General features: G+C 39.2%; 1 protein-coding gene across 1 annotated transcript; it reads left to right on the top strand.

Moving 5' to 3' along the window:
- Positions 1 to 10,406: 10,406 nt before the first annotated feature.
- On the top strand, positions 10,407 to 11,538 carry LOC308134710 (ATP-sensitive inward rectifier potassium channel 1-like; the record flags this gene model as incomplete). The annotated part of the gene is made up of 1 exon (XM_080502483.1): positions 10,407 to 11,538. The coding sequence occupies one exon, from the start codon at positions 10,407 to 10,409 to the stop codon at positions 11,526 to 11,528; it is 1,122 nt and encodes a 373-aa protein (XP_080358609.1). The 3' UTR covers positions 11,529 to 11,538.
- Between the last annotated feature and the right edge of the window lie 5,011 nt (positions 11,539 to 16,549).

Raw genomic sequence — 16,549 nt, 5'->3', positions numbered from 1 at the left:
GTTCAAACATTCTATAAAATACGGCAATTACATGTGCCTTTGTTGACAGAGAAGTAGTTCTGCACTTGTGCATATCCAGATTAAGATGTTTCCAGCGCCGATTGGGAAGGGGGACGGGGCAACTTCTCCCTCCAGCCACAGTGCAAGTCCCGTGTGGGGCGGTGTTAAGAATAAAAAAAAAAAATGCTTAAAAATATTTTAATTGACTGTTGTTAATGCACTTTTGTACCCATTGCAAAATATCATTTAATCAAGTAGTGAGGTTTGTTTCTTCACGCTCACCACATCTTTGTAAAACTGCATCGAACATAAACCACATTTCCCGCAATGAATACCGATTGTATTATTTTTATAATACTAAACATGTAAATTAGCAGTTTTGCTACAGTCTGGCACATTTACAATTTCCAAATATATTTTGTGTATCTATGCAAATGATTGGGATATTTGTAATATGAATATGTAATAAAGTCAGAGTTTTTGTAAATTGAGGAGTAGCTACATTTATTTTACATTATATTTGGTTACATTTAGTTACATTTATACTGTCATACAGCTACATTTAGCCCTTTGAGGTCAACCGTTATGCTGATGTGGCCCTCGGTCAAAATGAGTTTGACACTCCTGCATTAGAGCTATCAAACTGGATTATTCCATTAAACTGAACTGCAGGAAAAACAAGTAATGGAATACATATAGTGCTACATATGTTCCAGGACTGATTTAGTATTCACCAAGGCTGAAATGTCCACATCAAATAAAGTAAGCGCTATTTCCTATAATAACATACTTGCTCAATGGTATTTGCCATACTTGGTGTTCTTATAGTCTGAAATATAATTATCCATTGCGTGCACTGTGCAAACTGTGGCTTTAGTCTTCACAAATAGAGACTGCAAAAGGGAAATACACAGTGAACCAGTAAGCCATAATGCCAAACCTGGAACCTGTTAGTGGAAGCCTTACTGTGAGACTGCCGCTCTCAGGTGAAGCAATGATAGCTAAGGAGAGAGGGGTGGGGTGTGGGGGGCTGAGAGGGTGAGAAGGAAGTGTCTTCTTCCCTAATCCTCTCTCTGCTCCCTTCGCTCTTGTATTCTTTATTCCTTCTGCAAACCCAATGGACCCAACCCCCCATCCAGTCCCCCCTATCAGCTTCACCTCGCTCATCTTTCTCTCACCTCCTACCAGGCTTCATTAGCTCTGATTGATCTTCTTGTCAGACTTTATGGCATGGCGATGAACTGCATATCAGCTCAGATGAAAAAAGAAAAGAAAAAGAGCTGGAGTAGAATACCCCTGGAACAGGATATGTTAGTGGGAATTTAAGCAGTGAGTCCAGAAGTTTGAGGCCTAACCCTGGTCTGTGGTGCAGCGTTATGTAGTCACATCTAAAATATTGAACTGTTCAAGTGTTTCTTTCGCATTTGGTGTTAAGCAGTACTGTAACCCTGCATTTAATAGTGTGGAAAACTAGTGAATGCTTAAAGAGGCTAGGTATGTTTGCAATGGAAAAAGTGTGAATTATTAAAGAATCTGTCAAAGCAAGCTGCAGCTTTAACTCAAATTCATTAGCGTCAACACTGTTCAAGCATGTTCATATTGACAAATCGAGAATTAGTGGCATTGCAAACAAATATTATCTCTATTTCCTTTTACATACGTGTGTATGTGTGTGTGCACTATTGCTGTAAAAATGCTTCTCTTAAAGGATTAAAGACATCTATTAAAATTTTAATTATAAATCATGTGAGTGTGAACGTCCATTGCTCAGCACTGTGCTGGTTATATATGAATGCATAATTTAGAAATACTGTAACATGTTTTTGTCCTGTGCTCGAAACTGGTTCACAGAGGAAACTCTAAAAATAAATCAGATCTGTACAGGTGTTGCATAAGACAGAATGTTTGAAAGAGAAGCCATTGTCATAAATGCTCCATTGCGGGTTTTACTCCAAGTGGTGAAGATGACTTTTCATCCTGTCAGCTTTACTGCGTGGCCCAGGCACAGCGACACTGTGTGGTGGAAAGATGCATTGCAGAGAGTTATTTTCTGCTCTTGGTTGAACTGCTGCAAAAAAGGGCGATCTTATAAAAATCAAGTTTGGTTTCATATGAATTGTTCACACTTGGTAGTTATGGGGGTGTTGAGCCTGACTAACTTGGAGAAAACATAATTTTATCATTTGTTGTCCACACATCAACAGAAATCTGTCTGTTGTGCAGTCAGTGACGATCAACTCCTCCAAAGACAATCACATACTGTGTGTCTGCGGTCTGTTATAAGCTCTTTGAGCTGTCCTCGCACAGATGGTGTGGTACTGGTGAGCACTGTGACTTCACAGCCATTGTATTCTCCATTCAGTTCAGGGCTTCAGAACCACTCGATCTGGCTTTTGTATGTCTCCTAGTGGGTGCAATAGTTTCCTCCTGGTAGTCTTAAGTTGTCCATAAGTGTACATTTGTACATGTAGTTGTCTGTCTCTGAGTGGTTTGTCCCGTGTGCCTGTTGTCTTTTGCCCAATGCCAGCGGAAATTGTTAAAATGGATGGACTGCGCTGCTTTGGACCTAACTCAAATTAAATTGAACTGCAAAAGTTCACTTGAAACAAGTTAATTGGTTCATTTAATTCAAACACACGATAACACACCTCCAGTACATCTCGTGAGTGCTATGTGTAATTGATGACCTTTGGTGTAATATGTAGCTGTGGTGAGTGAAATTAGTCCCAATTTTGTCTGCAGTCCAGCCTTTTGATTTATCAACATGAGAAGGTGTGGGTGGATGAGTCCACCACGAGACAGTGTGCGCTACAATGTTCACCCCAACCCACCAACCTCCATGCCAAGTATAAGTTGGGTAGTTGAATTCCTAATTTCTGAATCTTTGTCACATTGTATGATATTAAAAGAAACTGACTTTGGGATTCAAAGGAAATAAAAAGCTTAATCATTTACATACAACTCAGTTACTGTTGTTGCACTAAAAGTTTTAGAGAAATATGTAATGATTTTAACGACTCTTCAGCACATTTACAACAAATTTACAGAGTAATAAAAGTGTACGTTTGAATATAATATTATTATTCTGTTCTACTATCCAATTATTTTCTTTTGTCAGGATTTTCTCTCAGGAAATAATTGGAAAATAATCCTTCTAGGAAAAGGAGTCCAAATAACCCCCCCCCCCCCCCCCCCCCCCCCCAGCATCCCCACTACTCTGAATGAGGCTAATTACAGCTTGTTGGCTTTTCAATTACCATCTTAAAAATGTTTCAATAGATAAACTATCAATTCAAAACTGCTGAAAAAAAATGGGAACAAATTCCCAGTTCAAACACAAAAGAGTCAACCTGTGTTTGTTTTTTCCAGGCCTATTGCCCGCGGCTGATTTTCCCTGCAGTCTATGTCATGTCTCTGTCCGAGGCCGTCGATGTCAGAAAGCCTTGTGACGACCTCCTCCTCCTCCTCTAATGAATATGTGTTAAAAAAAAACTAGTCTGCAGGGAACTGCTGTCAGGATCTGTTCTCATTCAGAGACAAAATCTTGTACCTTCTGAGGTTTGCTGTAGGCCCAAGGAAAAAAAGAAAAATCTCTGGTGCTTTTCTGCTTCAAGACTTTCATGTAGAGGGTTTAAAAGCAAGTCTAGAGACACCGTCTTCTTCGACAGTGCTACACTTTTAATGTGGTTGCATGCACTGCCAGGTTGTCATTATACGTAACCCCTGAAGAGCAGAGATCAATCTTTGTAACCCAATGATACGTTTTCTTCTATTTAGAATTACTCTGTGAGACTCGTAGTATTTGGTTCGCATAAAAGGAGGACTAAGGAGTGTGAAAAGGCACAAAAAGCGATTGCTATGTACCAGCCTTAAATAAGAAAACACTCTAATCATTCAAGTAGAGTAATTGTTTTTTTGGTTTTTTTTGTTTAATCTTCACAGGGGATCATTTTACGTGGTAGAAAATAAAATGAATACTTACATGCTGCCGAGTGCGCCACAGCAGAATCTTGTGAAAAGAAGGTGATTGACAGTTTTCAAGCTTTTCAAGCTTTAAAAAAATGGAGGTTGTACTTTTTTCGACTTCATTGACTCAAATGTTCAAGTTGTTTAATCGGGCTGAATTCCTTTGACTGGTGGATATAAAGCAAAGATAAGATGATGATCTGTAAGCCTTGAATCGAGGAGAGAAAGCATAGATATCTATGGACTGGGGAGAGAATACTTCCTGAATGAAGAGCTCATGTCCCGGACTTTGAATTAAATCCATTTTACAACCTTCTATACCGTCAAATAAAGTAATATGTGAATATATAACTATGGGTTATATATATAATGTCAATTGAAGGTCACCAGTTAAGTAAACTTTTATGTCTTTGGATTGTGAAATATTTCCAAAAACATACAAGAACATGTAAACTACAAAGATCTCTGGAAGTAATCCACCTGAGATGTTATTGTTATGCAACCACATTTTTTATTGCAGGATCAAATACAATTCAATTTAAAAGGTATGTGTTGTCTGTGTAGATATGACAAAATATAAACAAAATAGTTTATTTTTCTTTTTAATGTGAATAGTGGGATGAGTGGAAAGCCTGTAGCACCCCCTTACCCCCTTACAAGCCATCAATACAAGAAGCAAAGACTGTGGACTCAGCTTGCACTTTTCTTTCCTGTGTTGCCTTCATCGTCCGCGTTTCCCAAATGGCACGGTGTCACACAAATGTTTGACATTTGTTACCTTTAGTTTCATTATGATAAAAGAGAAACGCTTTCACACGTGCATTGCACAGTTTGAGCTTGCAATGCTTGGCATTTAGCACTTTTGCCATTTTTACTCCGGGAATGATGGATATGGAATATGAATGCTCAGTGACATGATGACCCAAGCAGAATGGGTGCCATCAGTGCACATATCCCCGCCCCCGTCTTTTTACACCAGCACTTGCACACACACACACGCGCGTGCACACACACACTTTATTTTCAAAGCACAGTGGCACAGTGCAATTCTGTTCAACCAAATAGTATTGTACATGTAAAAACTGTGTGAATATTACTCAAGGAAATCTGAGTCACAAATGAAAAAGAAAGAAGAAAAACCAAACGAAACAGGCTGAACAGTCTTTATTCCTATTCAGACAATAATTGAAATAATTGATTAAAAGGTTTTTGTCTGGTGCTTTTCACCCTATTTGTGGTTAATTAGGACCACAAAGGATTCTTATGATAAACTTCACTTTTCAAAATATTCCAAAGAGGAATAGAATATAAAGTGGTAATATGAACAGATAATCTAATAAAATAAGCTTTCAAATGATGTCCTTTGCCATTATCTACTCAAAGCCTCAAGGTGCCGAGCTTCTCAATTTGCGGTTGACCAACCTGGTTCCACAAGTGAAACCACAAATAAAAAACAACAATAAAACAGGACGTGCAGAAAATATCAATCGATCACTCGATCGATCAATCAACATTTATTGATAGAGCCCTTTACAACACTCAAATCAAATCAAACCAAATGAAAAAAATATAAAGCATGACCAAACTTCTTGAACAGTATAGAGAGTTAAGCCCAAAATTGTTGAGTCTGACTTCCAGGTATCTTGCAATCATGTGTGTGTGTGTGTGAGTGTATGTGTGTGTGTGTGTGTGTGTGTGTGTGTGTGTGTGTGTGTGTGTGTGTGTGTGTGTGTGTGTGTGTGTGTGTGTGTGTGTGTGTGTGTGTGTGTCAGATTCGGTGTCGTAGAGGCGCAGTGGTTCACCCAGGGTGTAAAACAAGCCTGGTCCACAACTTGGTGTATAAACATGTATCGAGGCGAGTTTTGTTATTCTTGGAAGATTTTTTTGGCAGCCAAAAACATGCTCCACGAATATCAGGAATGTCAAGCACCGATACGCCCGTTTAAGAACCTTATTCAGATGCATTACGTCACATAACTAATGCTAAAGAAAGTTATATTTGTAACTCATTGTGACATTATGTAAATGCACTTTTCGATATGTGCAGGCTGGTCATGGTAGTGCTTAGCAATGCGTCGATACTGACACTGACACTGATACTGATACCAGTATTGGGCATTGGGTGGGATTCTGCACTAAGTACTCGTAACTCGGGGGGGGGGGGGGGGACATCCCTGATATGACTTGCTGATACTGCATAACATCATACGTCATTAGTACCGGTGTATCCTTAGGTTTTTTAGTTTATGATCCATAACTTCACTGTTCCGGCATAGCATGTGTCATTTCATTGTCAGGTGCTCCCATATATTTCACACAATAACTAACAAAGGAAAACAAGTTAAACAAAATATACAACAAAATCAGAAGGCAGGGACCAACATGGCACATCAACAGTAAATATAGTAAGCAGCCCTATAATCATTTCACCCTGAAAGTAATGACTGAAGATCCGATTAAATCTGATAATATTTAAGTGTTTATATATTGCTTCTTTTGGCCTCCTGAGACATGTATCTCTATCTAAATTCAGTGTTTTATAAACTTTGAGTAATAACAAATTTGCAAGACCATTTCAAGACAGTGAAAGAGACTTCTGTAGACAAAGACATCATTGAATGACAGAAAGGTGAGGAGCAACATGTCAAGACACGTCTCCTTGAATCCTTTTGTTTGCTACTTATGACCTGATTTGAATTCTGATAACGGCTCTGTCTCGTTTCCCTAACGCCTGCCGGCAAATTCTGTGAAACCAGCAGAAACCCCCATTGTTTCATGTTGCCATGAGCTGCATTGTTATCAAAACACGTAAGTGTGGTACCCTCATCCATGCATTAGAAACCTATTCATACTGCAGACTGTTGTTTCTGTCAGGTACATCAACATAAGTTAATTCATTCAATTATATCTACAATTATTAATTGCTCTCTAATGTTGACACACATTTATTCACCCATAAGACTTGTTTTTTGCCTTAAAAGCTAAGTTTTCTTTAAAGATTTCATCTAACAAATGTCTAACAAAAGATTTAAAGTACCTTTAGTTTCTTATTTACTGTATGTTTGATGCAGATTTCACGTACGCAGTGACAATAAGAGGTTTATTGAGAGTGCTTTGACATTGACGTGGTAATCACATTGAAAACAAGCAAAGTGTGCCTTTAGATTCTTTACTTGGCTAGTGAAAATATTTTGGAGAACGTTTTTTTTTTTTCTCTAAGCGAACTCTGAATGCTTTTGTGTGATCTTCAAGATGACATTAAATTGAGAATTTTAACAAGATTATTTATTTTTAGTCAAGTCACTGCAGAGAAATGATGGCTTTACCTTACTGCCATGTCCATTCACAGTGTGTGAACTGGAGGTCATTCAGCTTTCAAATTACCTGGCACAGATACTGCTCCTGTTTACTTTGCCTCTTCAATACTTTCTAATCTTTCTAATCTAATCCTTCTCGAATTGTTCTACACAGTGAAGTTCAAATTTGCACCTGTAGGAATCACCTTTCCAAAAGGGACTTCAGTCTGCTCAACCAGTCCAACAATCAGCATACTGTGTGGTCAGTTGCTTATTCATCAGGCCTTTGTGAACAATAAAAGGCAAAAAAAATTAAAGCAAGTTGTTTAAACAAGCAGGCAAATTATCTGTTGTAAAATCCTGAAACACAAAAAAAAGGATTACTAATCCTTCATAAGAGGTTTAATTTTGCTAAACCGAGCAAACGCAATGTTGTTGCAAGTAAACATGGATGTATTGTTGCTGCCAAAGGAATACACTTTGTGCATGGTGTAAGGTTATACTACGGCATTTTCCATTGGTTTTACTGGGAACAATAGATTTGAAAAATGACTCTCGTAACAATTCACACAACTTTTCTTCCCTCAGCATTCAAAACGTCAGTTCACGAACCCGTTTGGTTCATGGCTGCCGACCCCCTTGAGAGCAAAATATCTCTTTTGGATCTCGAGCATGTTCTTTTTTTCATAACTGCAACCTCAGTTGTTTTAGACCATCACCTATTTATGCTCTATGGTTTGTCATATTTCATCACAGCACAGCTCTGTGGCTGTGGAAGAGAGGCAAGCGTTTGGTCCTCGGGAAATGATGGCTGTGAGTTGTGAAATGCTGAGGTTGGATGTGCTGAACATGTCTTTAATAATGATTATTTCTGGAGAAGCATTGGCATACAGGCATGAAAACATAAAAGTTGTGTCTCCCCCCCCTTTTTAATTGTATACTCTCAAGAAAAAAATTAAATGATACATTTTGAGATGGGAAAAGTTGCACATTCTTTAACATAAATTGTTCATATTGCTAAGCGGATTCTTACACGTGGACAAAATAAAATAACATACACTGCATATACTTGGTATTTACAGTATTAACACAGAAAGCTGCAAATCTAACAAGGATCAACCAAAAGCGGAGGAACTTTAGTACAGCGGGAGTGTGGATGGTATAATAGAGGTCAGCGGGGCCCTGGTGTCCTGGTGCCAGGCATCTGTGGGGTGAACACAAGTTATTAGAGCCATGGGAGGGGATGCAATTGCATGCAAGTCGAAATGTGCACATATAAACGCGTGCGCGCGTGTGTGTGTGTGTGTGTGTGTGTGTGTGTGTGTGTGTGGAGGGGGGGGTTACTTGATGTGTCTGTGGGCGTAAACATCACCTGACTGTTTGAAGCACACGGAGTCAGTGTGGTATAAATGCAGACAGGTGCTGGTCAACAGACACTAGGGGACACGCCTGTACTTTGTCAATCACTTGAGACCATCAAAGACAAAGGACGGGGGAAGAGGAGATTCCTGTGTATCGAGGATTTGAATGTGGCACAGACAACCTTCTGTTTGGTGAGTTTGACCTGAATTAAAATCCTCTTTATTTCTAACGCAATCTTCCTCTCTGTGACCACATTTTACCTTCTTCTGGGTCAGCAAAGTGCAAGAAAGATGAGGAAAAAGGAAGACAGATAGACTTTTATTGCAATGAGTCAGTGTTAAGCTTTTAACATTTGAATCACAGTAATATGGAAGTTAATGATTGAGATTGAGACTGAAGGTAAAATATACCTGACACATTTAAAACAGCCATTTCCTGCAAGTCATTTACTTTTCTAAAGTTTGTTGTTTTCAAATGAAAAATATACCGGGTGTGATACTAAAGCATCTAGATAACTTAACATATTTGAGCACATACTTAGTTGCCCCATGCAAGCATCCTGACCCGGTGATTAGGTTTAGAATGACAACGTCTACTTACTGAAGGATTACAACTGGCAAACAGGCAACACACTGTGATTATCAGATTTGTTTTTTGCAGAATGACTGCATGTGAACTTCGATGGGCTGCAAACAAAAACATAAACTCACTGCACTGATCGTTTTATACCACTTCACACTCGCTAACAAGCACACTGTAATCCAAGCGCTTGTTTGCATGACTTGGCAAGAACAGAGGCCATACTTATTTTGAAACCACGGCGCAGCCAATATTGCCAGTTACCATCCATCAAGCGCTGGACTCATGAGAAGTCAGAGCTTGAATAAAGATTGTTATGTCTGTGAGCAGCTGCGCCTCTGCTCGCTCTTTCTGGGCTGGCTCAAATTATTTTAATGCCAGGTTGAGTTTTGCAACCCAGCAAACAAAGATGATCGTTGTGTTGAGACACTTGCACGGGACCAAGGTTCCCAAATTATTTGGTTTATTTGGAACATTTGTCGTGTGACGCTTGAGTGGAAACTTTTTCTTTTCCTCATTAATTCAGGGTCTTTACTGCAGAGCTGCATCCATCCAGGATTATAGCCTTTCAGTGATGATTCAAACTGCTGAGGGACAGTGAAGCTCGGAACATGTGAGACTGTGTAGAATAGTACGCAGTGAAACCCGGCTATGTAACCAGGGCAAGACGAGTACAGTGTTTATGCTGAAAAACAATTGTTCGCACAAAAATAGGACAGGTCTTCACTGGGAAAAAAATTGTTTTCATGCTGATCATCTCCTCTCACCTCAGTCTTTTGGTTCTTCTGTTTTTAAAACACTGGTTTATAATGAGGGCTGCCTAAAGTTACTTAGTTTATTCAGTATTAGTGTTTTGAGTACATTGTTATATGTCCAGTAAATAATTTGTTTAGATTTAATAGTTGCTGTTGTATTCCTTTTTTATTCATTCCTTATTGGAGTTTTCGTTGAGCATTTGTAAACTTGCACATTCATCTAAAGTCCTTTTCTCTTAATTGCATTGGCAGAACAATCGGTTGCTGTACTTCGTGCAACCAAGCGGGCTGGTGTTTCACTTTGCATCCCATTTGTCATTGACTTACAGAAGTTTTTAGTTACTTTTTGCTCACCGAGCTGCTCTGCCGGTTTTGCATTTTTCTGTTTATTTACACACTACATTTTATTTTCTGTTTCATTCTCTCATAGGTCTTTCGCTCTTAGAAAATGATTGAGGCCTTAAACAAACGCATTCAGGACTGTCTGGTGGAACGGAGGAGTCGGAGGTCCAGACTAGTGACTAAAGACGGCCGCTGCAACATTGAATATGGAAACATCAAGTACAGTAAGCACTTTGCCTTCCTGGCTGATTTCTGGACTACCTTCGTGGAGATCCGGTGGCGTTTTGTCCTCTTCTTCTTCATTGCCTCCTTCACCCTCAGCTGGTTTATTTTTGGCCTTCTGTGGTACTGGATCGCTCGCAGTAATGGAGACCTGACGTGGCAGAACCCCCCTTCGGATCACACACCTTGTGTCGACAATGTTGTGGGACTCACCACAGCATTTCTCTACTCCCTTGAAACACAGACGACAATTGGGTACGGTGGGCGGGCGCTCACCCCGCTCTGCCCGGGTGCGGTGGCCCTTCTTATCATTCAGTCCCTGCTTGGAGCAATTATCAACTGTTTCATGTGTGGTGTCATTCTGTCAAAAATCTCCCTCCCAAAAAAGAGAGCTAAAACCATCTCATTCAGCGAGATGGCTGTAATAAGCCCTAAACATGGAACTCTTTGCCTATCCATCCGAGTGGCTAATCTTCGCAAGACCCTGATGATTGGAAGCCAAATCTACGGCAAGCTGCTGAGAACGACCAACACGCCAGATGGGGAGACGATCATCATGGACCAGGTGAACATTGACTTCATGGTGGACGCAGGCAAGGATAACCTCTTCTTCATTTGCCCCCTCACGCTGTACCACATCATCGACAAGAGCAGTCCGTTCTTCGAGATGGCAGTGGACACACTTCACAAGCAAGAGTTTGAGCTGGTCGTCTTCCTCGACGGCACAGCAGAGTCCACCAGCTCCGCCTGCCAAGTACGGACTTCTTTTATCCCGCAGGAGATTATGTGGGGCTACAACTTCTTGCCTATCATCTCCAGAAGTAAGGAGGGCAAGTATCGGGTAGACTTCTCCAACTTCTCCAAAGTGGTGCCGGTGGCCACAGCACACTGTGCTTACTGTTTCCACAACATCAAAGGTCATCATCACCTCTTCAGGGAAGGACAGGACAACCAGGGATTTGAGGTCATTGACATCAGCGATGCCCCGACTGTCACTAAAATGTGAGACTGTGGAGAAACTAAAGACTAACTTTAAGCGTTGGTAGAAGCTTGTTTATCACAGTGACTTGTCAAGGATAGCCAAGAGCTGGAAGCACAAGTGTTACGTAAATTGAAACTATGCATTATTTAGCATTTGAATAAGAAGTAAAGAATCCCACTCATTTGTATGTCTTTTGTGTTCAACACAGATAAGAAAGCTGTATGCGTGGTCAGGAGTGTTATTGTCTACTGTTTGAATGTGAAACCACACCTGCTATTGTCTGTTGACCAAAAACCTGTTTTCAAGAGAGAAGCCGGGCCAAGATGCCGGAATCAGGACTTTTCCACATAAATTGCACGGTGACTATATCATCTAGTCATGCTTCATGTGAACACAAGGTGACCTCACAATATACTTCAAGAGTTTGATAAGTTCAGCACAAAGTACTTTTTAATGTGTAAATCTTACTTGAAGAATCAGTGTTTAAGGCCGCGGGAGTCATGGGTGACAAAAAGATGAAGTGGCTGTTCATCGATGCACAGTCCTGCAGGCTGCTGTGCTCAAATTATCACTTGGACTTGAGCCAATATATTGTAGTCGGCAATTGAGACAGTTAAAGACCAAAAGGGTTGGGCTCTGAAACCAGTTTTTTGCAAACAGCACATGATGTATTTGTGGTTTTCGTCTTGAGTGAAGCCATTGTGAGTGAACGAAGGTCCCAGGAAACACTCAGAATTGGCTACACGCAGAACAGACTTAGTATGAAACTTGATTCTGTTTGTGAAGTGTTTTCTTTTTTTTTGTTTGTTTTTAACCTCAGGGGGAAAATGCAGCAAAATAAAAGCTATTTTTGCAATAAAAATGGTTTTCCCGTGCCGCATTATTACCCTCAATACAAATGTCTTGAAACATCACGCAAGGACAATGATCAAAAAGGTTAAAGCAACATAATGACAGGTGCCACCCTCCATCATGGCTTCTCTTCTGTAAACAAAGGGAAGTTGTGACAGCAAACTGGGAGCGAAATGGAGCAGAACGCAAGTGTTCGAGAGATGAAGGCTTTTTGCTCATTATTTAGCCCACAGGTTCTGAACATGAAACCAGAACTCTCCATTCAGGAATAACGGCACGTACAATAACAGGTTTCACTGAATCTGACCTCTAACTATGACCTCTCTAATAAGCTGCACGTGGGTCGAGTTTTGTGCACGTGTCAGCGCACAAATATGCCACTGAAGTAAAGTGACAATAATACAATGAAAGCACTCCATATTATGTTTTAAGTGGAGATGTTTAACAAGATTTTTTTTGATTTACTACATCCAAAATAATAGGACTGTTACATCATGCAATGTGTAATCCGTTGAATCAGTCACATTTGCAAAACCAGTTAAACATGTACATAAACATCAAAGAGTTTATTACCACATTTCTGAAGGATATTTACCAGTGTTTTACCAGTGAATAAATCTAATGTTCAATTCAATAGGTAACCAGAAAGTTCACCTTATTTGCATGACAACATAAATGGCTGAAGGTTAAATTTCTCTGGACTTTATACAGCAGTAGATTCATGATCACTTAAACCAAGGCCCTTAGCAATGACAGTTTTATCATTCACAATCAACACATTAACGCCTGAAATGTATCCAAGCAGCTTGATGGTGCCCTTGGCTAACCTTACTTGGTGTCCACCCCCCCCCCCCCCCCCCCCCGAAACACACACACACACACACACACCACACAAACACATACAGACACAAACACACACAAACGCCCCACCCACACACCTAATGTCAACATTAAATAGACTGAATACAATTCAGGCTCACTCACTTGCCAATGCAATGCTTGACGATCACTAAGTTGTATATTATTATGGCGATCCTTATACACCTTGTATTAGGGACTCACGCTATCGGATTTGTGCCAAAATATGATGTGCCAGTATTTCTAAAACACCTTTTTGCAGATTGCTGATGCTAACATAATCAACCTATGTTTCTGATGCAGAACTCAATACCGACAACATTAAATCATGATTAAATTCTTATGCGCTTGTCAAACCTAGTAATGGGCCTGCTGTTGTTTTGTACCAAAATAAGAAAACTCATGCAAGTTACATGTAAACAGTGGTTGTTGGGGTTTTTTTTGGTAACACTTTTAAGGACAATGCTGAAACCATTTTCTTTAATATTCTTATAACATTTTGACAATATTTTGGCTCGGGGATGACTCACGCAAATTGGTGTATCGTGCCTTTATCAGGAGATACCGATGTTGTGCTGGTGTTATCTTACGTCCCCTATTTTATATACTATCTTAATGCAAGTAATTGAGTGAGTGTGTAAAGAACAGTAGCACATATAGTATGCCAAGCTTGAAATTACATTTGCAAGAAACTTTTGTCATTGATTTACAGCCACTGATGCCTCAAAACCTCCACAGTCTTACGACAACATGGCATTGCTGAATGTTATGCTACTTCTTCTTACTCATTAGTGTTGACTTGAGCTGATGTTAGCCCGCCTCCACGCATGTCGCCTGTGATTTATTCACCTAATATTTGCCCACTCATTTGCATATTTGTAGTATATCTCAGTTTGTTAGCTGTTGCCCTTGTTGTCTCAACACAAATGAAAAAGCTTACGATTCCAGATAAATGATAAATATTGACTCTGTTGTGACAGCCCCATATTGTGTCTTTATTTGACTGGATTGATAGGCTATAGATTCTGCTGTGCCTCATTATGTCGGAACTCCAAAGGGTTTGAGAGCCTGTGGCATATTGCTTCCAGTTAATTAAGTAATATTCTAATATTATTAAAAGTTGTCAATCCAATTGTTGTCTATTCTTGTCTCCAATTTGAAGGTTCACTCAGCACTCACTGTGGAGTTATTTCACTGATTAATGATTCATATTTCAAAAGACATCCAAGGTAATCCAGATTGACAGTGTTAACACATTTTTCAAATCACTGTATTTTTGTAAAAAAGCAAACCTTTTGATTTTAATGGCAAAAACCTGTCATTAAAAAAATAACAATCATATTAGGAATTAAGAGTATCTAATACGGATTCACCTGGCTGGAGTAAGGGAGTGAAGTCTTCTGAGACACAGAACTTATTACGTTCCTGCAAATGTAATCGTATGACAATGTGACAACAAGCCTTCAGGCATGACAAAGATAATGTTGCAGAGACCTAAATTATGCTTTGTGAGTAAGACACGGGTGAGGTGAGATGCTTACAGGTCAAGTTCCAGTGTCATTTAAAAATAAAAATAAAATAACATGATTGACATTCTTCAAAAACTGTTCTTGGTTGCTATACTTGTTGCTTTATGTATATTTCACATATATGTATCACCATAAAGAAAAAGAGACAAATTGATGACTTAAACTCTAAGATGTGGCGTTGTCTTGCAAGTTTTCAGGCAGATCCTTTTTTTAGCCTCACCACACACATACGCTAATTGTCCAAACTCACAAGGGGATTAAACTATTTGTACTGTTTTTGTGGCTCTGGATTCTTGTTTATTTTAAAATGTTCAAACTTACACTTGATTAAAGCCACAGCCAGGCAACGGAGGATCACTTCAGAGGTAAAAACATTTATTTTGTCACATTTTCCTATACAAAAAGCCCTTTTTCAAAAGGTATTACTTCATACATTGCAGGAATGACAATAATAATAAAATAATACACTGGTTAATTGCAAAATTATACATACACGCACACACACAAACACAGACACACACACACACACATATATATATATTTATATATTTATATATTTGATATCCAAAATACATTGCATATATGAAGTAGCACAGATCCCTTTTTTTTCCAATGATAATGCCTGTGAAACATGAACATTAAGGGTACATTACAATAATTTCTTTATGCTACAAATTACTTGTCCCCCTTTAATTTGTTCTCTTTTAATGCAATACATTTTCAAAAGAAGCTGGTTGTGGAGAATAATACTGTTGGTATTATTTAGCATAAAATACCTGGAAATCTTTAATGCACAGGAAAGCGACCAATTCCAGGGAGATTAGGTTTGAAAAGTGACCGATGGCGAACCATCACAGCCACGTGTTGCATAAAGAGTGAAGGAATCCCTGGCTGTTGCATTATTATCTAAGCAGGCATTTGTAGTTTTGGCAATATATGAAAATACCTTTCACACTCAAAGGCACTTAGGACCGAATTTCACAAATAACAACAATAACAACAAAAACAACAAAAAATGTTAAAATGTATTGCCCAAATGTACAGATAAAAAAAAAAAAAAAAAATGCTTCAAATGCTCAACAAACTACTTAGCAGAAATGGACTTAAAAATGTTTGCATTTTTGACCGAGGTCAACTCGTATTAATTCTCTTGACTTTTTATACTGTGTCACATATGAAAATAACTCTGCATAATTTATACAGTAAGTTGCTTTAATGCCTAGTTGACTGATGCTTATAAAATAATAAAAAATAGGTCTGACAAACGCACAGCGTTTGCGAATCTGAGGATTTCTCTGTTTTTCATCTTGTCATACTTCATTGGTTTTGTTCTCTGCTAAACTACTTGGTCCCAAGTAATTTATGTTCAAGTGTTCATTCTCAGTTACTCTGAAGGAATACTTCTGATTCAAACAGCGTTGAACACCTGAAGGTGGATATGTTTTTGACATACTGTTTCATACTGGTGATGAAATCCTGATTTGAGATTTTTGTGTGCATTTTGCTGGGCTTCAAGATCAGTGAGAAACTAACATTCACAACTAACACACATGCTGCTCTCAAACGAGGATCCAGCCCTGGTACAAATGCAACTTGACTGTCTAATAACGAGTCTCGCCATGGAGTCGCTCTTCTGTGCTGACCTATACGGTCCTGACTGGCCTACGTAGAGGAAAGAGACACATCATGGCAGCCATTGTTGTCAGAGTGCACTTCAAAATCAAAAAATGTCAGATCTCTGTGAAATATTATACAGGTGCACCCCCCCCCCCCCCCCCCCCCCCCCAAAAAAAAAAACCCCAAAAA

This window comes from Blennius ocellaris, assembly GCF_963422515.1.
Source record: "Blennius ocellaris genome assembly, chromosome: 2".
NCBI classification, from domain to species: Eukaryota; Metazoa; Chordata; class Actinopteri; order Blenniiformes; family Blenniidae; genus Blennius; species Blennius ocellaris.
The sequence above is the reverse complement of the archived record's forward strand: the minus strand, read 5'-3'. Positions and strand labels throughout refer to the sequence as shown.